The sequence below is a fragment of the Setaria italica genome, chromosome IX (assembly GCF_000263155.2).
Source record: "Setaria italica strain Yugu1 chromosome IX, Setaria_italica_v2.0, whole genome shotgun sequence".
Taxonomy (NCBI): domain Eukaryota; kingdom Viridiplantae; phylum Streptophyta; class Magnoliopsida; order Poales; family Poaceae; genus Setaria; species Setaria italica.
The window spans coordinates 23,676,506-23,700,130 of record NC_028458.1 but is presented as its reverse complement, the minus strand read 5'-3'; the positions used below and the strand labels follow the sequence as shown (position 1 = coordinate 23,700,130).

The 23,625-nt window shown below is 45.3% G+C and overlaps 1 protein-coding gene and 2 long non-coding RNA genes across 3 annotated transcripts; all 3 read right to left on the bottom strand.

Moving 5' to 3' along the window:
* Positions 1 to 654: 654 nt before the first annotated feature.
* Positions 655 to 1,143, bottom strand: LOC111255779. Its single transcript, XR_002675731.1, has 3 exons — positions 1,034 to 1,143; positions 870 to 935; positions 655 to 780 (listed from the first exon to the last, which is right to left on the bottom strand). It is a non-coding gene; the product is annotated as an uncharacterized LOC111255779 (long non-coding RNA).
* Positions 1,144 to 4,003: 2,860 nt separating this feature from the next.
* Positions 4,004 to 5,630, bottom strand: LOC111255760. The gene is made up of 4 exons (XR_002675684.1): positions 5,501 to 5,630; positions 5,271 to 5,413; positions 4,941 to 5,020; positions 4,004 to 4,619 (listed from the first exon to the last, which is right to left on the bottom strand). It is a non-coding gene; the product is annotated as an uncharacterized LOC111255760 (long non-coding RNA).
* Positions 5,631 to 6,044: 414 nt separating this feature from the next.
* LOC101778245 (probable polyol transporter 6) lies at positions 6,045 to 10,702 on the bottom strand. Its single transcript, XM_004983192.3, has 2 exons — positions 10,513 to 10,702; positions 6,045 to 7,820 (listed from the first exon to the last, which is right to left on the bottom strand). The coding sequence occupies exons 1-2, from the start codon at positions 10,625 to 10,627 to the stop codon at positions 6,394 to 6,396; spliced, it is 1,542 nt and encodes a 513-aa protein (XP_004983249.1). The 5' UTR covers positions 10,628 to 10,702; the 3' UTR covers positions 6,045 to 6,393.
* Between the last annotated feature and the right edge of the window lie 12,923 nt (positions 10,703 to 23,625).

Below are 23,625 nucleotides of genomic sequence, written 5' to 3'. Positions count from 1 at the left end.
TAGTTTTTCTAGGTCACTGTTTCTTCTTTATTAGTTCTATATTAATCTTCACACCGCCCCGCACCAATGTCGCTCGATACTGAGACGCTCAGAGTATTGCCCCTTCTATCGGTCCCTTGCCACATATGTATTCTATCTTTATTTTATTTTTCTTACTTTTCTGTTTCCCCTCTGGCTAAATAAATTTGCTCATACCATGCTAGTTATAAGTCTCGCCGCGGGGTACTTATTCATCTTGTTTTCCTCTCGTCTTTTCTTTTTCATCACTTCTAGCTAACCGTTGTCTAGAACTTCTTTTCGGCTTCGAATCTGACCTTTCCGCCGCCCCGTCGGCGGTGGTGGCGGCGGGAAGGCCCGCCCCGACGGCCGCCAGAGCCGCGGCCGCAGGGGGCCGGTCAGCGGCCGCCACCTGCGCCCACGAGGGAAGGAGAGAGGGGAAAGAAGAGAGGGGCGGGGGGAAGGAGTCGCCGGCCATGGCGCCGGCCAGCGGCGGCGGCGGCGGCGGCGGCGGCGCCAGCCAGTCACAGGTAACCCTAAACCTAGGCTGATACCATGTTAGAAGGTAATGGATTGATTATGGGCTAACCCTAGAGGGTAGCTATATAGATGTCTTACATGGGCCTATTGGGCCCTAATACACACAGTACACCAACACGATGATAGCTGAATCTAAAGGATTATAGAGTACTTTTTAACACTACTAAAACATTAGAAGCAGCATAAGGGTAACTGGTGTCGTTGAGGAAAATGGTTCTTGCCTTCAGGTCCGTGAGGTCTGAACTGCATAGGTGCAAATAATAAAACATTGACAAGATGAAGTACAGTGCATATAATCAAGTCATGCTAGATTGGAATAAGAGTGTAGATACCTTCATGGATCTTCTGATTGTTACACTAGCATTTATGTTTCCATTCCATTGGTTCACGGTCTGAATCTGTTAGGTACATGATCAGTAGAAAGTAATGTATTGACCAGAATTATAAGAAGTTTCTATTGGGATGAAAGAAGATGAGCTAATTGGTGTATACATACCTACAGTCTCATAGTTATTAGGATCAAATGAACTGTTGGAGCAGTATGCGCAGAAAGTGATGTTGTTGTTTAGGGCCATGTTCCACATTTCTTCTAGTGCTTTTTCTTCTGTTGTAGGGTAGAATAAGAGAGGAAGGTAAGTGTATGATGCAAGTTGCTATGAAGTGATGTGATATATAGTTTTTTTTTCTTTAAGTGTTTAGGGATGGGGGAGGCAATATGTACCTTACCTCTGACTTGCTCTTCAAAGGCTTCCCTTACCATATCAGGATCCTCGAGAAGTTCTGTTGTCTAACAGTGTAAGCTGTTAGAACTAAGTAGAGTCAACTGCATAATAAGCAGATATAGGTGGCATGAAGTGGTGTAGTGTTTATGGCTACCTGGATGTTTATTTTCTGATGAATCGCCAATGTCAGTCCCTACAGATGGGTCTGTTGCCCAGTGTGTAATGGTGTTTTCTTCTGTCTCAGTGTAAAAGGCGTGTGTGGAGATTCAGTGAGAATGAATGAAGATCCTTGCCATGATCATAAGATAAGCCCAGAGAACGATTAGTAGGAATTGGCTTTGTGCTTTGTGCGTACCCTTCCACATTACAAATCCCAGTATCTTCATGAAATTTGTAGGATTATATGTTGCGATAGGGCCGTAGAAGGGTACTTAGGCATTCTTTGACGGATGCCTGGGGAGGAATGCCTTCGGTGTTAACTGCAACCATGGTGTTGTATGGAATTTTTTGACAGCGATATTCGTTAGTCCATGGTGAGAGGCTAAGGGTGAAATTAGGTCCTTCCATGGATCCATGGGACAGGACAGTTTCTCGTATATGTGGTGTGGGGAAGTAGAGTATGAAATCTGGTGGGAAACTTGCTATTTTGGTTGGCTGAGCTGATGCACCGTACCTGTTTTGCACAGCTAGGTAGATGTCTTTTAGAAGAGGCTTAGTGTGCATAGTCCTCTTGGACTAGCGGCAAGAGCGTTCGAAATCCTTCATTTCTTCAGTTTGGAGGAGCTGCAGCTCTATTTCCTTCATTTCTTCAGTTTGGAGGAGCTTCTGATGCTCCAGCTCCTCCTACTGACATGCTACTGTAGCGTCAGAGGAGCCGAAATAGAAGGAGCACAGTTTGTGGCTCCACCGGCTCCTCCTTAGTTTATGAGACGGCGGGAGAGGAGAGAGAAAAATGACTCGCTTGAACAGTATCGCTACAATGCACCGTCACGAGCAGTCCTAGCCGGCGGGAGCTCCACCAAACTGGCCCATAGAGATTGTTGCTATATAGACAGCGCAATACTATTTGGAGAATATAGCCCTATGTACCTGTAAGCAACTAGCTATACGGTATCTTAGCAATCAATTGAAATAAGCACAGTAATAATGAAGAACCAGTTATCAATAATCGTTCTACTAAATGAATTTGTATTAGGAAGTATATGTATATATTAAGATGTAACCTTTCCTTGTACACTTGATGTGTTTCTTGTACTCCAAGCCATATTGACCATGTATATAGAGGTCACTCCCTGATTAGGGTGTGTGGTGTTTTCCCATTTACTTCTCTACATGGTATCACGAGATTAGATCGTGGGCCTCCTCTTCCTGCACCTTCCCCCTGCTCCGCACAACCCTAGGCAGCACCCCCCTACTACGCCGCCGCCACCCCACCCTCCGCTGCACCTCCCCGACCGGTCCCCCGACCGGCTCCCCTCTCCCCCCCGATCGCGCGCCATGTCCTCCGTCGACTCCTCTGTGTCCGGCGACACCACCACTTCTGCTGCTCCTCCTATGCTGCCTCCTGGACCGACCCCTGTTGCCAACGGTGGCGCATCTGTGCCACCACCTGACACTGGCGGCTCCTCTGGCGGTGCGTCCCAAGCTCCTCCTGCCGGCGACGCGCCCAGAAACAGCAACGGTGGCTTCATCGTGTACCCGGCGCCGTCGCCCGCCGTCCACCCCTACGCCACCGTCTCCATCAAGTCTCACGTCCCCGTGATGTTAACGATGAAGTCCAACGCCTACTCCAGATGGACGTCCTTCTTCATATCCATATGCGGCAAGTTCGGCCTCAAGTCGCACATCAATGACATGGTGGCACCTCGTCCCCAGGACCCCGACTGGGATCAAGCAGATTGCTGTGTCCGCTCCTAGTTCTTCGACTCCGTCGACGACTCCATCCTCGACCTCGCCATGACCGATGACGATCGGACCACCCGAGATCTTTGGCTCGCCATCGAGGGTCTCTTTCGCGCCAACAAGCAGTCCCGGAGGATCTTCCTCAGCCATGACTTCCACTCCATGACACAGGGGGACTCCTCCATCGTCGAGTATTGCAGCTGCATGAAGACCCTCGCTGACGCCCTCCGCGACGTCGGCCATCCCGTTCAGGACTCCCAGCTTGTCCTGAACCTCCTCCGTAGCCTCAACCCGCGCTTCTCCAACACCGCCGACGACATCACCAACTCCACTGCCGGCTTCCCATCCTTCACCCAGGCGCGGGACATGCTCACCCTGAAGCAACTTCACCTCACCACCGAGGAGAAGATCTCCAACTCCACCGCCCTCCTTGCCGGGACCTCCTCATCATCTTCGTCGAGCGGACAGTAGCACTGCGTCGAAGAACACTGAAGCACAATGCAATTCGTAGACTAATTAACCTACGCAAGCAAATTAATCATGGAATGAATGCGTAGATGCACGAAACGGACAGCTACAGCACTGGCACAGTAGTAAAAAGAAAACAAGCATAGTCGATCTGGACTGACCGAACTGCAACAATGCAGCTGCGAGACCGTAACGCCACAGCAATCAGGAACACGGAACGCGAATTCCTGTCATCCAGCAAGGCCTTGTAAAGAAGGAAAACAGAATCTAAAATTATAAATTGTGCAAACATTGCGTCGGTATACGGCTCAAGAACCTAAAAAAATTCAGAAACAGAAACAGTTTGTGCAACAAATTGAATTGGACAGGGAAAAAAAAGGAAGCAAGCGTAAAATCACAGATCCAAGAATGCAGGGAAGGAACTATATATGTGATCATGTGTGGACCACTATGTAGAGTAGGAATGAATGTTCATTGCAATAATCACAGAAAATGTGAGCACACAGTTAATATCAATTTACAGGGAAGGAACTATATACTTGCAGGCACTGTAGTACCGGAGACGACATTCATCGATCCAATGATGTCTTGATTACTACGTAGCCTACCACCAAAAAATTGAAGCCCACAAAAGGACACTAAACATGCATCAATAATGATCTTGACACATGCCACTTACAGGTTGTGTAGAGTGCAAATGGCGGCATTCATCCATCCAATGATACCTTAATCACTATATAGGCTACCACCAAACAATTAAAACGTGCATAAGGACACTAAACATGCATCAATGATGATCCTTGCACATGCCACCTACAGTAGTGTAGAATACAAATGGAATTTATAGGGAAAAAACAATTGCAATACAACAGGAACCATGGACAATCAGTAAAAGTAAAGAGAGAAGATTAGCCTGCAAACTCACCAAGTAAGCAGGGTAGGCAGTTGTACTAACGAACACTGCACCGCAAAGAACTTATGGATGAGAAGCTGCAATTAACAAAAGCAATCAGCCAACAAGGTATAAAAGTATTTATGCCATTTCAGTGAAGTAAGATGATAGGAGAGTACCCTGTAGCACCAGAATACAACACTAAGCTATTCAGGAAAAATAAGCTGCTGAAATCTCACCGATAAGGATGACAGCAGCCAATCAGATCTCACAATTCCAGTGCAAAAAAGCAGCACACTCAACATGGCACAATATAATTCATCCTTTTACATGTAAATAGATATGCACAAAGCCCACTAATTAACCACCATAATGACAGTGCAAATAATCATGGATCTCCCTGGCTCGCTTAAACTTACCAGCAGCAACAACACGACCAAATCTTTGACAGCGCAACAAACGGAAAGTGAAGATGTGGTTCCCTCTCGTCGAGTGAGGCCTTCAAAAATCAAGAAAACATATTCTGAAATTAGCATTGCTGTGGATGGCACATAGGTTGATAGCTCTGATTTGTATAAAAGTAGGAAAGAATAGAATATCCAAGAAAGCAAGATGCAGCAGTTGAATCCGAATCATTGTGAACAGTTGAAAGGCGGGAAGCAAAAGAAATGCAGAAAGTACTTAGAGGTTAGACCATATCTCTGAAGGAAGAAAACAAAATTGAAGCAAGGAACCCCATCAGGACCTACCAATCGAGGAGGGAGAAGTAGAAACAAGCATTGATGTTGCAGCAGGTGTCAATTGCGTCTCTACATATCACGACTTTGCACATTGCTTATTTCATCTTGGTACCTTGCGCTGCTACTCTTGTGCCTCAAGACCAAATGGATTGCTGAAAATCAAGTATGCAAATGCAGAAAATATGGATCTGGTTGGTTAACATAAAAAAACATTAAAATCAAGGAAATAGTTACTCTACCTTTTTGTAGCAAGAAGCAAGCGGTTTCACAAAAAGAAGGGTATGAATATGTAAGCTCCATGGTAGGCTCATCCTGCCGATGCATCGTAAGTCTTCCAGCGATGTAACGAGCTCCACACCTGAATCAGCCTTCTCATGACCAAATCGAACTACAATCCATCGAAACGAAATATAGGTTCACAGAATTGAACTATAGGTCAACCAATTTGAACTTTGAATGCATCAAATCAAATTGAGGGGGCTGGGATAAACTTGGGAGGGCAGGCCGCTGGGAGGAAACGATGACAAAAGGGGCAGCACACTACCTGGAACTTGTAGGGGGCGGAGTAATGTAGAAGGAGCCGAAGGAGAGGTGCCGTGACAAAGGGAGATGGAGGCGGAGGCGCGCCGCGCGCGAGCTTCCGCGCGAGCGACGGCCGAGCGGCGGAGGCCGGCGCTGCTGGATGGTTCGGGACAGTAGATTTTTTTTTAAGCGAGTAGGGCAACTTACATAGTTCTTTTCTTTCCCCTGACTTGGTGATATACGTGTTGCGCCACAGCCACGGACTCAAATAAAAAAGGTTATATATGCTCTTGTTCATTCAAGAAACTGCCCAGGATACACAAACATTCATTCGTGGTCCAACAATTGAAGCAAATCAACCTGCTGTCGATATATGGACATTTCGCCACCTTCCTGCTGAAGCTGAACAAGACGGTTGATACCACTACACATGCGTGCTGGACTGTACATTGCTCACCGTTTGAACCGTGATGAGCAAAGAGTTCATCTTCCCTTGCCCTCGGGAATCATGCCATCCATCCCGAGTGGCAAATACAAATGCTGTCATGCAGTCACAGGTAGATACTGTAAGTAACAAGGTAATGCATGGCTGTTTCACATTGCCAGCACATCACGGTTGCGTCTTGGCGTTGCCATCGCCCACGGATGACCCCCGCATCTCCACCGCGGGCACCTCTCCGCGGTGCGCGCACCATCCGTGGCTGAACACCTCCTCGATCTCCTCCAATGGCCGGCAATGCGTCTCGGGGCAGAGGAAGTAGAAGAACACGGCGGCCACCACTGAGAGCCCCGCGAACAGGAAGAAGGCGCCGCCGATGGTCATGGCCTTGTACAGCGACACGAACGTCATGGACACGGTGGCGTTTATCAGGCGGTTGATGGCCACTCCAACGCTGGTGCCCTGCGCGCGTAGCCGGAGCGGGAACACCTCCGAGCTGTAGGTCCACGTGACGGGGCCCACGCCGACGGAGAACGACGCCACGAAGGTGAACACCGTGGTGATGGCCAGCCCCACCGCCCACCGCGCCGCGTGGTGGGGCGCCGAGCGCTCGACGACGGTGAGCCCGAGCCCCAGGCACGCCAGCGAGGCGATGATGCCCGCCAGGCTGGACAGGTAGAGCCGCCGCCGGCCGATTCGGTCCACGAGCAGGATGGCGACCAGGATGAACACCGTCTTCGTCACGCCCACGCCGACGGTCGCCGCGAGGACCTCGTCGCGGGTCGCGATCCCGGCGGCCTTGAAGATGCGCGGGCTGTAGAGCAGCACCGCCTCGATGCCCGTCAGGTGGTTGAAGAAGTGCACGCCGAGGGCGGCAACCAGGATGCGCCGCACCGTCGGCGTCGGGTGCAGGAACAGCTCCTTCCACACGCCCTTGCCGCTGCTCCTTGGCGCGGGCACGCCGGGGGCGGAGTCAACGGCGAGCCCGGCGGCGGTCTTGATCTCCGCGAGCCGCACCTGGGCCTCGTCCTCCGTCTCGCACTCCCGCCGGAGCACGGCGAGAGCCTCCTCGGCGCGTCCCTGCATGACGAGCCACCGAGGCGACTCGGGCATCGCGAACACGCCGACGGCGAGCGCGGCGCTCGGGAGCGCGCCGAGCCCGAGCATGGCCCGCCAGCCGTAGACCAGGGGCAGCTTGGCGAGCAGGTAGTTGGCCACGTAGCCGAGGAGGATGCCAAGGCTGATGCATATGTCGGGGAGCGAGCTGAGCGCGCCGCGGGACTCCGCGGAGGAGATCTCGGCGGCGTAGACGGGCGCGATCATGAGCGCGTAGCCGACGCCGACGCCCGCGACGCAGCGGCCGACCAGGAGCGTCGCGAAGTTGGGCGCCAGGCCCATGAGGACGGAGCCCACGAAGAAGATGCAGGCCGCAAACGAGATGGTGCGGCGGCGGCCGGCCCAGTCGGAGACGCGCCCGGCGGTGAGGGAACCGACGACGGCGCAGATGTTGAGGATGCCGGCGAGGACCTGCACCTGCGTGTCGTTCGTCTTGAGGTCGTCCTTGATGAACAGCATCGCGCCGCTCATCACACCGGTGTCTGCATATACCGATCGACTCAGACTGTTATTCCGCTTTCACATGAACTGTAAATTTTCTTTGTTTCTAAATTGCTATGTACTTGCATTAGTATTTGGAGGTGTCAATTTGTGAAATTGGGAACAGTTGCTGGCGTTGGACTTTGCAGACATGGGCAATCCCAAATGTATTTGGACTGGTTGGTCCAAATAAATGGAATCTATGTCAGTAGTTTAGTTGTTGAATTATGCACAATGATAAAGATCAAGTAGACCATATAGGTAGGACCTACAGGTAAATAAAACAAACATCAAACCCAACCATCCCAGCGATCGTAGAGGTGGGAGGGTGTGAGAGAGTTGGAGGAGGAAGACAGAAAATTATATTTTTATTAATATATTGGCAGCCCATGGTACTATGGGTAGCTGGAACTAAGCGTAGCACTATGAACTGGTTGCACAATGTTTACGGTTGGGTTGCATGTATTCTTTATTCCCTATGGACTATTTTGTTACAACATTGTGGTCGCCCTAAAAGCAACTCCAACATATTGAGAAACTCAATCCCCCTTTCCTGTAACTAGCTACAAAGGGGGGAATGAGGCAAAAAAAAACCTCCAACAGTTGAGAAAACAATCCACCCTCCCTAAATTTTTTCCTCAATTGAGAAAAACTACCCATATCCTCTTTAGAAAGGGGAATCCACCCTCTCCTTATTCCTTCTTTCTTTCTCTCCTGCAGGATCCGCAGACGGTTGCGCGCCCAACAACCTTGCGCCACCACTCCTCCTCTGGCCATCTCACTTGCGCTGATGCGTCCAGCGCCGCCACACCGTGCCGCGCCTGACCCTGCTATAGCGCCGCCCTATCCTACCATCCTACCACCGTTGCACCGTGCCATGGCGCCATTGCCCCACGGCATGGCCCCGTCCTGCGCGCCGGCACCCCACCGTGCCCGACGGCACAACCCTATCCTGCTGCGAGATGCTAGAGAGAAGGGAGGAGAAGAAGGAAAAAATTCTGTCACGGATAGTGGGGCCCGCATGGCAGGTGAAAGGAAAGGGGATCACAGAAAGGGGATCTGCTGCAGTAGTGATCCCTTTATGTTTAAAATAGGTTTTCTCAATCCCCTTTGCTAGTATAGGGGAATAGATTTTTCTCAATCTGTTGGAGATGCTCTAAGTAACTACAGCTGAAGGTAAAAGAAATTAAACTCTATCACTTATAAACAACTGAAGGACAACGTGTACTAGTCAACAGCACTTGGAGTCTTGGACTACCGTCCACGTAGTAATCAAGAAAATCATGCACATGGCCCCAACAGCTAGTTGCGAACTTGTTGTAATAACTAATTGTGAGTACATGGACTTTTAATTCCAATAAGACGGTTTAGTCTTATTGCACGCTCCCTCTATTCTTAAAAGTATAAAGTCTATTTTTAACTAATTATTTTATTCTAAACGTCAGATCTTCATTAAGGACGGAGGTAGAATTAAAGTTATAACTTGGATAGTATCACATACCAACTTTCTATAATTCATGAAAAATTTTCATTGTTGCGTACTTGCGTTGAAGTTATAATTCCATGCAAAAGTTTAAGACCAGATTCGACCTTGTTGTAGATATATCTCCAAGCAACCTTTTAAATTACAACTCCTGAATATAGACCAAGGGCCTTGAGCACTTCACTTCCAGAGGGACACTCAATATACTCCTAAACTCCCAAAGACTAAGTCCGGGCCCTCATACTAAGGGCGAGCTAGAGCCCTTCGACACCTCAAACCGTTAAGGAGCTCGATCCCCTCGACTCGTTAAATTTTCGAGTAGCTTGAGCCCCTCAACCCATCGGATCGTCAAGAGGCTCGAGCCCCTCGACTACTAAACGCTATATATTTGCATTAATATTTGAAGGTGTCAATTTGTGAAATTGGGAGCACTTGCTGGCTTGATGAACTTTTCAGACATTCTAATAAGCAACCACACCCGAAGGTAAAAGAAATTAAAATGTATCACAAGTATAAAACCAAGGACCATGAGTACTAGTCAACAACACCTCAATAGTCCACGTGATCAAGAAAATAATGCACATGGCCTGAACCAAGTTGTAGACTTTTAGTAATACTCAGGTGGGCTAATCTTATTGCATATTAAAGGTATAGCCTGGTTTCTCAAAGTGATCAAGCGTCACACGCCAACTTCCTATATTTCGTACGTGAACAATTTTCATTGATGTGTTCATGTTATGATACCATGCAAAATTTAAAGGCTAGAATCGAACTCACTTGAGAGATAAAACATGATAAATTTTGGGGACATATATGAACGGAAGGACAAACAACACCAAAAAAGGAAAAAAATCAGACATATCCATCCTTTTTTTTTCATTTTTGTATTTTGTCAATATATGGAATCTAGTTGGGAGTTGGGACTTGAAATTTCGTATGGAATCGTAACATAACCTCACCTATACTATAGATGGGGAGTTTCTGAAGGTTTTTTGAAACATGTATGACCGAATGGTTAATCAGGAAGTTTCTAACACTTCTCTAAGTTTTCATCGCATACGCCCCTCAGATCACATGAATTCGGTTCGTTCTCCGTCAAGATGAACTGAAAGTGGCTGGTTTGCACTCTGGATTCAATCCACTCTCACATATCAGTCCAGAGAGAGAGAGAGAGAGAGAGAGAGAGAGAGAGAGAGAGAGAGAGATTTTACCGTAGCCCATGAGGATGGAGATGATGGAGCCAACAATAGAGCACGCTACGGCATACTTGCTCTTCTTCCTCCCCTCCTTCCGTCCACTGCCATTCCTTTGCTCCTCTTCTCCCATGGCTTCTTCCAGCAGCTAGCTAGCTTGTCCACGCTACCCTCTCTCCCTCACGCGCGCGCGCGCACACACAACGCAGTTTAGACGGCAAGTCAAGCGACGACCTCTCCTGCTGTCCTTATAGAGCCAGTCGCGTGTGATATCTCAGCAGTCAGTAGGTAGCCGAAAAATGATAGCTCACGTATCTCTCTGCTAGTAAGGTCAAAGTCATACGTGAAAGCACGATTTTCTTATTAGAGCGTGCCCTTTTCTATCGCCGCTTCGCCCGGCTCCCGAAGATACCGAAAGGATATAGCTAAATTAAGGACTGCGTACAGTGTACATATATCGAATCGAAGTATACATTTCAAACATGGGTTACAATAATGCGAATGTTATTCTAGCTAGGGCCGTATACCGTCAACAAGTTCATGGTGGCCACGTACCTGGCTCCCAACCATTTAATGGGACGAGACTCCCTGATTGAAGCTATAATTAGTGAGTTAATCCCGTAAGCAAATAAGGCAATGCCTCTTGTGTTTTTTAAGATAATGGAGGTGACTAGGGGTGAAAATGGTATGATATTGGCTGTCGGTATCCGTATTCGAATCAATATCCGTTTGGAGGGGTCAAAATCTGTCCGTATCCAAGTTAATGGGATAATGGTTAGCTCGTGGGTGTATTCAAATGGGTATAGGTCACCTTATCACATGCCTATAGTGAGATCCGGATTTTTTTTTTCTATCTCTATGGAACAATTTGTCTCCGAAGAAACTTAGCATTCGTTTCGAGACTTAGTACCGGTTGATTTTTAACCCAGTATTAATGTGAGCATTAGTACCGGGTCTAACGGTTAGTTCCTCATGAGCCCCTCGTGACCCCTTTAGTTACGGGTGGTGGTTTCACCTGGTTCTAAAGGTCACTCATTAGTACTAAAGAGCCGGAGGGCCTTTAGTACCGGGTGGAGGCTCCACCTGGTACTAACTTCTCCTATAAATCAGGCGTCTTCTTCCTCCTGCCCGAGCCATTTCCTCTAGCTCGAGCTTCATCCATTCATGGTAATAGGGGAGGTGCTGCCGGATTTTTGACCATTTGGCGGGGATTTCACTCACTCAAGTGTTCTAAAGGCCAGAAACTTCATCCTTCCTTGATACATGGTTAGTATACTAAGTTTTATGCTTTAGAGCTAGAGTAATTTGTAATTTTTAGAATAAGCTACAATAGAGAAAATTTTCATTTATATGCATGTGTTATATATGTTTGAGATACACTTTTTTAGATGTTATGATTAATTTGAGGTTAGAGGAATAATTTCATAGTTTAGTCCTTTACAAATATGAAGAATAAATTGCGGTACATAGAGATAATAAGATTAAATAGAGTTATGTACTTAGTCATTTTTAGAATAAGCTATAAATGGAGAATTTTTTTTCATTTATATGTTATGTTTGAGCTAAATAAATTGTGGGAAAAATATAATTTATTCATAGTTTAGTCATTTGCAAATATGAGCTAAATAAATTATAGTACATAGAGATGGCTACTGCTAATGGGGAGAGTGGTGATGATGGGGGCAATTGTTGTTCCTCTCACAGCAAGGGGTGTGGTGTTTAGACCCGGCAACCTACCGAGGGGGGTGCCCCAGGTATGGTTTTGGTTAGTGGGGCTTGTTGAGATCAGAAACTCGAGATAAAACGCGAGCACACGATTTAGATAGGTTCATGTTGCTGAATAGCGTAATACCTTATGTCCTGTGTGTTGGTTGGATTGAGGGTCAATTCGTAATTTGCATTACTTTCCTCTTAAAACCTGAAGAATAAACTTTTTTGTTGATGGACACGTGGCACACAGCCCCCGAGCCTTTAGCCAACTAGTTTGGTGGGTAAGGATCAACCTTTTGGTCAACGTGACCATCTCTGGAAAGAAATCTTATCTTCTCCTAAAATAAAAGTACCTACCAGTGTCCTAAGTTTTGGGATCCTTTAAATTGAAATCCCTTCATTTGCGCAGTTGTTACCGTGCCACTAAATAATGAAGGAAGTTATCCATTCTGTTTTACCCTTGCCATTTGTCTTTTCAACTTCCGCACTATAGTCGTAACGCCATTGCCACTGTTTGATCTTCGAACACTTGCGCCGCCGTCCCCTCACCAAGCAGCCCCCGTGCGTATGCGACTGAAGACACTCGTGACATCAAAGATGGGAAGGAAAGCTGCTGCGTCGAAAGGGGCGAATGCGAGAAGAAGAAATGATCCGACAAGAAGAAAGAACCACAGTTGTCGGTGCCCAAATATGGGAAAACCGATCAGACCGCGCCACCAAATCTCGTTTGTGCCTGGAAGCGGTCAATTCTGAAGGACGAAATTGAGGCGCTCGTAGCCGTCAAGTTACTCCAAGATTGGTACTTCATCAACTGGAGATCTGCTTATGACGATGCCTGCCCGTTAGAGACTTATCCCAATAAGACGATAATATTTGCCTACTTCATTGAGCGGGTCTCGCATTGCCAACTTCAGATTTCTTCCGGGGCTTGCTGGATTTCTATAAATTGGAGTTGGTTCATCTGAATCCCAATGGGGTCCTGCATACTGCTATTTTCATCCACTTTTGTGAAGCTTTTATGGGGATCAGGCTGCATTTTTAGTTATTCCGGAAGTTTTTCCGTGTGAAGCATTAACCCTCAAAAGATCATACCCTCTTGGTTGGAGGCGCTAGGATCCAGATGCGAGAGGCAAGGAGCAGCCAATATTTGGGCTACGAACTGATAGACTCCAATGCCGGGTGGAAATAAAAATGGTGCTACATTGGCAACCATGATCCGAAACTCCCCAAGCTGACAGGACGTCGTCCCTCTTGGAACAGTCGCTGGCTTGATGAGCCAAAACATGGTGATTTCCTGCAAGTACCTGAGCTGGTGAAGCGGATAGCAGATGTGAAGGAACAAGGTCTGATCGGTCTTGGCGTCGCATTCAGCTTCATGAAGCAACGGATTCAGCCGTTGCAGCAGTGCTGTCACTTAGGCTACGAGTACACAAACCTTGATGATATTGTGTGGGAATTCAGTACCTTACACCTACCGAAGCCTGTAAGTACCCATGACCTTAGCCCTCGAATACTTATGTTGAATGTACTTGTCAAATGACTTGTCTCATTTTGCAGGAAGATGTTGCTTTATACTTCTCCGCACCTCCTCCTCTTGGATCTGAAAATGTATGTGAAGCCGCTCCTCACTTGTTTACACGGGAAATCATGAGAGGCGATGACCAAGAGAAGGAGATAGTCGAGTCCTCCAGCAGCACTGGTTCTGATGCCGTGGATGAAGTAAAGGCTCAACAACTTGCTAAGGCTGGGTCTTCCTCTGCAGTGAAGAAACATTTTGCAACAGATGACCTTGAAGCCACAATCCCTCCGCAATAGATGAGCGGTCAAGTCTACATCGATCATCATGACCTACCGTTCTGGTGCTGTAGGATCTCGATCAGTGGTTGTCGATGGTGCCGGTTCCATTATGGATGGCTTGTGTAGCTCATGGATGAAAACTCTTGTTAGAACTTGAGCACGAGTAGATACGAGCTTTGATAGGACCTCCGCAGCAGCGTTGTTGTCGCAGGCGACATGGTGGAACTCTAGACCAGAGAGCTTGTTCTCTAGCTTGCGTACTTCTAAAAAGTACGTGTCCATGTTCTCCTTGTAGCAGTCCCACTTGTCGTTGACTTAATTGATCACCACTAGTGAGTTGCCTTAGACCAATAATTGCTTTATTCCTAGCGAGACTACTAGGCGGAGCCCATGCAGAAGCGTCTCATATTCAACTTCATTGTTGGACACTTCCCATAAGATTTCCAGGATGTACTTGAGTTGTTCCCTTTTGGGAGATATCAAGAGTACTCCTGCACTGGCGCCCTCGAGCTTGAGTGATCCATCGAAATACATGACCCAATGCTCTGGATGCTCTGCTGACATTGGTAGTTGATTCTCTCGCCATTCTGCCATGAAATCGACTAGTGCCTGGGACTTGATTGCTTTCCTTGACTTGAATTCCAAGGACAATGCTCTAAATTCTACCGCCCATTTAGATATTCTTCCTGTTGCATCCCAATTGTGGAGAAATTCTCCCAGGGAGAAGTTGGTGACAACGGAGATCTTATGCTCCTGGAAGTAATATCGTAACTCTGCGAGGTGAGTAGTATCACGTACAACAACTTCTGGACTGGTGGATATCTGGTCTTGGAATATGACAGTACCTCGCTTACGAAGTAGACGGGCCTCTGTACTTTGAATACATGGCTTGGTTCTGGTCTTTCAACCACAATCGCCGTGCTAACAACGTGAGTAGTTGCGGCGGATGTAAAGTAGCAAGTCTTCGTTGGGATTTGGCGCTGTGAGGACCGGTGGCTTTGATAGGAAGTCCTTCAATTGTTGTAGGGCTTGATCTGCTTCCTCGGTCCACTAAAATTTGTCTTGCCGCTTGAGTAGTTTGAAGAAGGGTAGGCCCCGTTCTCCAAGCCTTGAGATAAATCTATTGAGGGCCGCAATGCATCCAGTTAGCTTCTGGATGTCCTTGATGCCTGATAGGGCATGTATATCTATGATGGTGGAGAACTTCTCATGGTTACTTCAATGCCTTGGTGACTAATAATGGACCCGAGTAGTTTTCCAGAAGGCACGCCGAAGATGCACTTTGTCGGGTTGAGCTTCCACTAGAATTCTTGCAGACTTGCGAAAATTTCTTCTAGATCCGCAATTAGGTTGTTAGGATTTCTGGTCTCCATGCTCACATGGTCCACGTACGCCTTCATGTTGCGGTGTAGTTGCTTCTTGAAGCATTTCTGGATGGCCCATTGATAAGTCGCGCCAGCGTTCTTCAGCCCAAATGACATTGTCATGTAGCAAAAAGCTCCATATGAGGTGATGAACGCGGTCTTGATCTAGTCTTCCTCTTTGACAGCTATCTAGTGATACCTTGAGTAGCAATCGAGGAAACAAAGGAGGGCGCATCTAGCTTTGGAGTCGATGACTTAGTCAATCCTAGGGAGCCCGAAAGGATCCTTTGGACAGTGCTTGTTGAGGTCTGTGTAGTGAACACACATCCTCCACTCATTATTCTTTTTCTTTCACACCAGGATGGGATTGGCAAGCCACTCTGGATGATAGTATTGGAGCACATGTAAGTGTCATGTCTTCAAAACTTTATGATAAACTTTTCAGTAAGACTTTGCAACTTGCTCCAACACCAATTAAATTGACATGGGAGGTGGTAGAACAACCGAACCTTTGGGTGTGCTTAGAGATCTAAACGTTGATATCTCAAATAAATCTATACCAACTGATTTCTTTGTTATTGATGCTTGGCATGATAAACATGATGATATAATTCTTGGTAGACCTTTTCTTAAATTTGTAAATGTTGTGCTTGATGCGGGAGAAGACAAAGTAACAATTAATCTTGATGGTTCCAAATATATTTACGATTTTCTGCCTGCACTCGGAAAAATTTGCATCTATCTCCTCATAACAAAGAGGTAGAAAGTGTATGCTTTGCTGAAAATTTCAGGGATCCTTTATTAATAGCAATGGAAAATAATGAGGATGACCAAGATAACGAATTGGGAGAAGCAACTGAAGCATTGTCACCTCAATACGGAACTCTGGAGAAAGGAAAATTTGAAGATTTTGGAGAATTGATGCAACAAGAACTAGAAGCACCAGATGTTGAGCAGAAGCTGTTACCCAAGGGATTAAAATATAAATATTTGGGGAATAACAAAACATATCTAGTCATTGTTAGCGATGATTTAAGCAAACAAGAAACTGAGAAGTTGCGGAATTTATTAAGAAGACATCAAAAAGTTATTGGGTATACGATCAAAGACTCAAAAGGAATTAGTCCAGCCTTCTGCACTCATCGGATATAGTTAGAAGATCAATATAAGCTAGTTGTGGAGGGCCAGTGAAGACTAAGACATGCTATGCGCAACGTAGTAAAGAAGGAGGTGATCAAATTGCTTAATGCTGGGATTATTTATCCAGTACTACACAGTGATTGGGTGAGCCTAATGCATTGCATACCAAAGAAAGGAGGACTTGCTGTCGTGACAAATGAGTAGAATGAGCTGATCCCTCACAGGACGGTGACAGGGTGGAGGATGTGTATTGACTGTAGGAAACTGAATAAGGCAACTAGGAAGGATCACTTCCCTTTGTCTTTTATTGATGAAATGCTTGAAAGGTTAGCAAAGCATTCCCACTTTTGCTATCTTGATGGATATTCCGGGTTCTATTAGATTCGTATACACCCAGATGATCAACATAAGACCACGTTCACTTGTCCATATGAAACTTTCACTTATAGAAGGATGCCTTTCGGATTGTGCAATGCACCTGCATCTTTTCAACACTGCATGATGGCTATATTTTCGAATTTCATTGAAGATATCATGGAGGTATTTACGGATGATTTTTCAGTTCATGGTACAAGTTTCGACAACTGTCTGAAAAATCTTGATGAAGTTCTTAAGTGATGTGGAGAAGTTGATCTAGTCCTAAATTGGGAGAAGTGCCACTTTATGGTGAAACAAGGAATAGTACTTGGGCATGTCATCTTAGAAAGAAGGATAGAAGTTGATAAAGCAAAAATTAAAATAGTGGAAAAGTTGCCTCCTATAGATATCAAGTGATTGAGAATCTTTCTTGGACATGCTAGATTTTACAGGTGATTCATTAAGGATTTTTCGAAGATCACCAAACCATTTACACAACTCCTGCAAAAAGATGTGAATTTCGAGTTTGATGAAAACTTCCTCCAAGCTTTCATAACTTTAAAACAATCACTCATCAGTGCGCCCATCATTCAACCTCCAGATTGGAATCTACCTTTCAAAATAATGTGCCATGTAAGTAATTATGCTATTGGGGCAGTCCTTGGACAAAGAAAAGAAGGGAAGGTACACACAATTTACAATGCTAGCAAGGCTTTAAATGAGGCTCAAATAAATTATGCAACTATGGAGAAAGAATTGCTTGCTGTAGTGTTCGCTTTTGAAAAATTCAGATCTTATATTGTGAACTCCAAGGTGATTGTGTACACTGACCATGCTGCGATTAAATATCTTTTGTCCAAGAAAGATGCTAAACCACGTCTGATTCGTTGGATATTGCTGCTACAAGAATTTGATGTGGAGATCAGAAATAAAAAGGGATTAGAAAATGTGGTGGCTGACCATTTGTCGAGAATGTATCAACAAGATGATGGAAAAGAGCCTATTGATGATCGAATGAGGGATGATCATATATATAGAATACTCGACAAAGATACTTGGATGAATGACATTATTAGAGCAATAAAAAGGGCTCCCTTGAATCACTTACTCAGGAATGAAAGGAGAGAAGTGGTTGCTGGAGCAAGAAATACTATTGGTCTACACCTTACCTATATAGATATGGAGCAGATAGAGTATTAAGAAGATGCATCCCAAGGGAAGAAAGGGAAGCAATACTTCAAAAATGTCATTCATCAGAATATGTAGGACATTACGGACATTTTAGAACTCAAGCAAAAGTCTGGGCAAGCAGATTTTTTTGGCTAGAGATGCATGAAGATGCAAAGAGATTCATTGCTACTTGCCTAAAATGCCAAAGAATAGGAAATATTTTAGCTAGAAATTCTATGCCATTGAACTACAACTTGCAGGTGGATTTTATTTGACGTTTGGGTATAGATTTCATGGGACCATTTTTAAGCTCACATGGATTTGAGCACATCTTGGTCATGGTCGATTATGTGTCTAAATGGGTAGAAGCTATTCCATGTCGAAAGGCATCAACAGAAGAATCAATTCACATGATCAAGACTATAATATTTCCTAGGAATGGAGTGCCAAGAATTTTAATCAGTGATGAAGGATCACATTTCTCGAGAAAAGATTTTGGCAAATGTCTATCAAAATTGGGGATTGAACATAGAGTATCTACAACCTATCATCCTCAAATGAATGGACAAGCAGAAACTTCTAATAAAGAGCTGAAGGATATCCTGAAGAAGACGGTGATTAAAGGAGAGAAGGATTGGTCAAAGAAGTTAGATGGAGCATTATGGGCATATAGGACGACTCACAAAACACCTATAGGTATCCCGTATCAATTCTTCAATAGAAAAACATGCCACCTTCAACTCGAAGATAAAGCTTATTGGGCTACAAACGAGATGAACCTTGATGTTGATGCTGCAAGAGTAAAAGGAAGAATTCAGATCAGTGAATTAGAAGAGATGAGGCTTATAGCTTACCATAGTGCAAGCATTTATAAGGAAAGGATAAAGAGGTGGTTCGATAAAAGGCTTCACAAGAAAGAATTCAAAGAAGGAGACAAAGTGCTACCATTCAACTCTAGGTTCAAACTTTTCGGTAAAGGAAAATTGATGAGCAAGTGGGACGGACCATACGTGGTTCATTGTGTATCACCTACCGGAGTAGTAACGATTATGGATGTGAAAGGACATCAATATGTTGTGAATGGACAGCGACTAAAGGTATTCTTGGAACCTGATGTCGTGCCTATCAATTATGTTGACGTTTACACTATAGAGGAAGAATGGCCACGTCAAGCCTAACAATACTAAAATAGGTACGTTGTACATACTCTATCTTACATTATGTTATTTTCTTTCGAATTTTTATGTGGGACTAAAAAAATTAGATATATTTTTAGACATACGCACTGCCACGAAAATTTGGACGGCAGAGGGGCCAAAAACTCCCTGGGCCGAACAGCCCAAAGACCCCAAGTCGATCGGCCTGGGAGGTTTTCACCTCTGATTCGGTTCCCCCTTTCCCATCTTTGGTAATGATAGAATATGGAAGTAAATTTTTGCGGGAAGGAGCGAGGAAGTTTTTGGAAATGTGTGGATCCTTGGCTAAGGCTTCAAGACTATATAATGAGGCGAATTGGAGCTCAAGTTTCACATCTATACAAGCAATTAAGATCTACCCAAACTACAAAAAAAGTGCAATGGCGATGTCCAGGAGCTCGGGAGATGAGAGGGGGCAGCAACCGGCAAAGGAGGAGGCCAAACCGATCGGCACCACCCCCTCCCTTGGCCACTGCCTTCGCCCTTCACATGCAAGATAAGAGGTTCGAGTTGGGTCCCAAAACTCCACCAAGGACCGCTTGTAACGCTCGCATCAACGTTGGAGGCAAGACGCCATCTGGAAAGCTCATAGATTGCAAGTTCATCGTCCTCTAGAGTGATGATGAGGCGCCAACGAAGAAGAAGGAGGCCGTCATCGCTCCCACAAGGCTTTCAGCAAGGCTCGTCAGGATCAAGCACAAGATCTATGTGGAGAAGATGCTCGAGTACTCACTGGCTGACTATGGAGGTGATAGCGACTAGGAGGACGATCGGAGCCCCAAATTGTGGGGTGCTGCAGGCCGTGATGACAAAGAAGATGCCAACACGTACTAGGATTGGGCTGATGAGATGAAGAAAAGCAAGGAGGAAGAGGAACGCCGTCGAGAAAAGGGCAAAGAGAAAGATCTAGAAGACGACGAGCCAAAACTTGAGGAGCATGATCATACGTGTTGTACTGCTTGTAGGAAGAACATCCACTACCTTTTCGACGCCGTCGACAACATCATGCAGGCCTTGCAAGCTTTGGATAAGAAGATTGAAGACAGTGATCACCGTTAGGAGGACAACTTCAAGTTCTTGGAGAGAAACATGAGGATGCTCTTTGGGATATGTGGCAATATGAGGAAGAACAGACCTAATGGCGAAGGAAGCAGTAACCGTCCCTTGTGCAAGCAGTGCAAGTAGCGTCACTAGTGCATTTACGAGCGTTTCTCCTTTTGTACTTCATTCGGTTACGATGAGGATGTCGTGGATTTTAAGCGTGGGGGGTGATTGCTTAGGGATATGGGTACCCCATGGGTCTCGACTGACCAGGATACTAGCTGGTCCTGACAAGTGGGTTTGCCCGACCAGAACGTGTTGGAGGTATGCCCTAGAGGCAATCACAGAGATGATAATATCTGATTGTATCCATAATTTGTATATTATGTTCATTGAATATCCATTAAAGGCTACTTGAATTGATCTGCAATTATGTGAATTGCATGTGGAACTCTTTACTTGTATGGTTATTCTAAAAGTTATCCCTAGTTGGAGTTCATGTGTGGACACACATGAATATTAGACTAGTACATGTATTAGTTGATGACTATGTTTCACAAGTCATGGACATGGAGATGTCAAACTAATAATGTAGGCATATGTAGAGACATGTGTTAGGACTGACCCAACACGAGAAGTAGTTCCCTCTTTACACAACACGTACGCTTTGTCCTTAGACCTGAGATTGTTACATGTACTCAAAATGTGGATTGACTTATTAAGGGGCTATCAAATGCTACACCGTAACAAGGTAGTTAAAAAGGTAGCTTTCAGGTTTGTCAAGAAGCATGCTGTGAGGCATGGTCAATCAAGATGGGATTTGCCCCTCTCTGATTGAGAGTGATATCTCTGGGCCCCTCGAGTGATCGGATCCGGAAATGCATGGCCGTGCTATGTACGGTTAAGAGTTAACTTACAAAGGGATTCTGAATCACAGGATCGAGAAAGAGCGGTTGGCTTGAAGCTAGACCAAATATCGTGAGGCAAAGGAAATAGCATGTACATGATGTTGTGACGGTTTGTCTAATATGATCTTCGTGTGTGTATAAGAGTTGGGACGTTTTGGTAGAGGTCGCTACCGACTATTTGGCTGAGTACGAGTACTCGGGTCATGTCTATACGTATCTGAACCCATAGGGTCACACACTTAAGGGGCTGGAAGTCCAATTCAGATATGATCCGAGTTGGATCAGGTTTAGAAGTACTAATGGGCCTCGGACCCAGAGGAATGTCAGGAACCTCTATAAATATAGGGGTGGGGCGCCCTAGGATTTCAATCCTTTTGGCCGAACGTCAGCCGCCGCACCTCCCATGCCCTCGCCCTGTTGCAACTCGCGGACCTAGCAGTCCAGCTTGCGATGCTTCCTCCCTGCATGTGTGGATACCTTGGAGGTGTTACACCTGCAGCACTTGGACGAGCCGCCGACGAGCCACGACGAGCCGCCGACGAGCCATGTTGAGCCGTGGCACGAGGACGACCTCGCTGTAGGTGGACGAGCTGCTCGACATCGACGTGATTGACTACGTGTTCGACTACGCTGATGGACTTCGCTGCCCTGACGTGATTCTACATCTTCCGCACCAATGCATCGAGTGGTAATCCCGTGATCCATATACAACAGTTTTTCTGGTTTACACGGTAGAAAATTTTTGTTTTACGCTAGCATAGCCTACCTTGTATCCCTACAGAACATGTGGGCCAAGGACGTCAAGATACTTGGAGCACAAGTCAAGGAGGCTGGACGATTTAAATTAGCCTGGATATTATGGGATACGTGTTATAATCCGACTCAGATTGCTTTCCATATAACAACCAATTAGATTAGATTCAAACATACTTGTAACCCTAGGTCATTAGCCTATGTAAGGTAGCCAAGGGTGCCTTCCTAGGGCATGTCAACTCTTCGCAAACAATATCAGCAATACAATCCAGCAAAACACAAGACGTAGGGTATTACTATCTGGAGGCCTAAACCTGTCTAAACCTTCATGTTCTCTTGATCACCTTCGAGTTCTTGGTCTTGCGATCCTGTCTGCCTACAAATCTACCACTTGGGTAACCCCTTGGTGGACTGCCGGGCTACTATAACAATCACCACTCGTAAGGAGTTTTTGGATCTAGTTTGGTCGAGTCGAGTTGTGTGAGAGTCTAAATTAGTTTTTTTCAATCAAAAGTAGATAAAGTAGTAGTCTTCTTAAGCTTCTAGGAAGACTTAGGCCTAAATCGCTACTTTAGCATCTTTGTGAGAAGAAGCATGAATAAAATCGAGGATTGTGCGAGTGTTTTTAGTGTCTACCTTGGTTTGCTTGTATTTTATTTTGCCTTTACAACTTTGGATCATAAGCTTTGTCTTGAATTCTAAATTTTAGTTGTGGAGTTTAGTAACTGATTTGTTTATGCAATGCCCTTGCTTTATGATGATCAAGTGCTTTGGTTTTGATTATGTTGTATGAGTAAGGCTTGAATTGGAGGTAATTTAAAATTTTATTGCTTATCTAAAACCTCTGCAAAAATAGGATTGATCAAGTTTTTTAACCAGATTGAGAGTTATTATTTATCCTAGCCAACCAATGCCTAAAAGGATTAATTCATACCACCATAAGTAGATTTGACGCTTTGAATTGAGTTACGATCGTCTCTCTTGGTCTGCTTTAATTCTGAGCATTGATGATACCCTTTAATTCTACTTTAATTCGCCATCTCTGGTTTCTAGCCTCGTCAATATTCAGTAATGAGAGTTCTTTACTGGAACAATCATATTTTCTACTGAATTCCTAAACTTGAACCAAATATTTCTTACTTTTATTACCTATTCCTTAAATACAACCCAATATTCGAAGATCTGTTCTATTTCTGGTTGAGCTTTATGAAAAATAAGGAAATGTGCAAGAAAAGGAAGTTTCACCAGAAAGTTGAGCCAGATTGGAGGAAAAGAGAGGCCAGGCCGATCAGCCTGGTCCCCTCTAGGCCGATCGGCCTGGGGTCTCCTTGCCTCGGTTTCCATGCAACAAATTCTTGGAAGGCCTCTAGAAGGATCGAAAACTAATTTTTATGGTGTGGTGTTCAGAGGAGGTTCGGAGAAGAGATAAAGAAAGAAAGAAAGAAAGAAAGAAAAGTATTGAGAAACAGAAAAAGAAATAATAGAAGAAAGAAGGAAAGAAATAAAAGTATTGAGAAGCAGAAAAAGAAATAATAGAAGAAAAAGGAATAAACGAGGAGTTTTTACTGTCATGAAGATCAAGAGAGGTGCAAAGAAAAGATGAACTTGTTTACGGAATAGATTTTCATTCCAACCATGTGCAATCCAATGACAAGGACATCGGTTGTGCCTCAGAGTCACTATTTTATTTGCCTT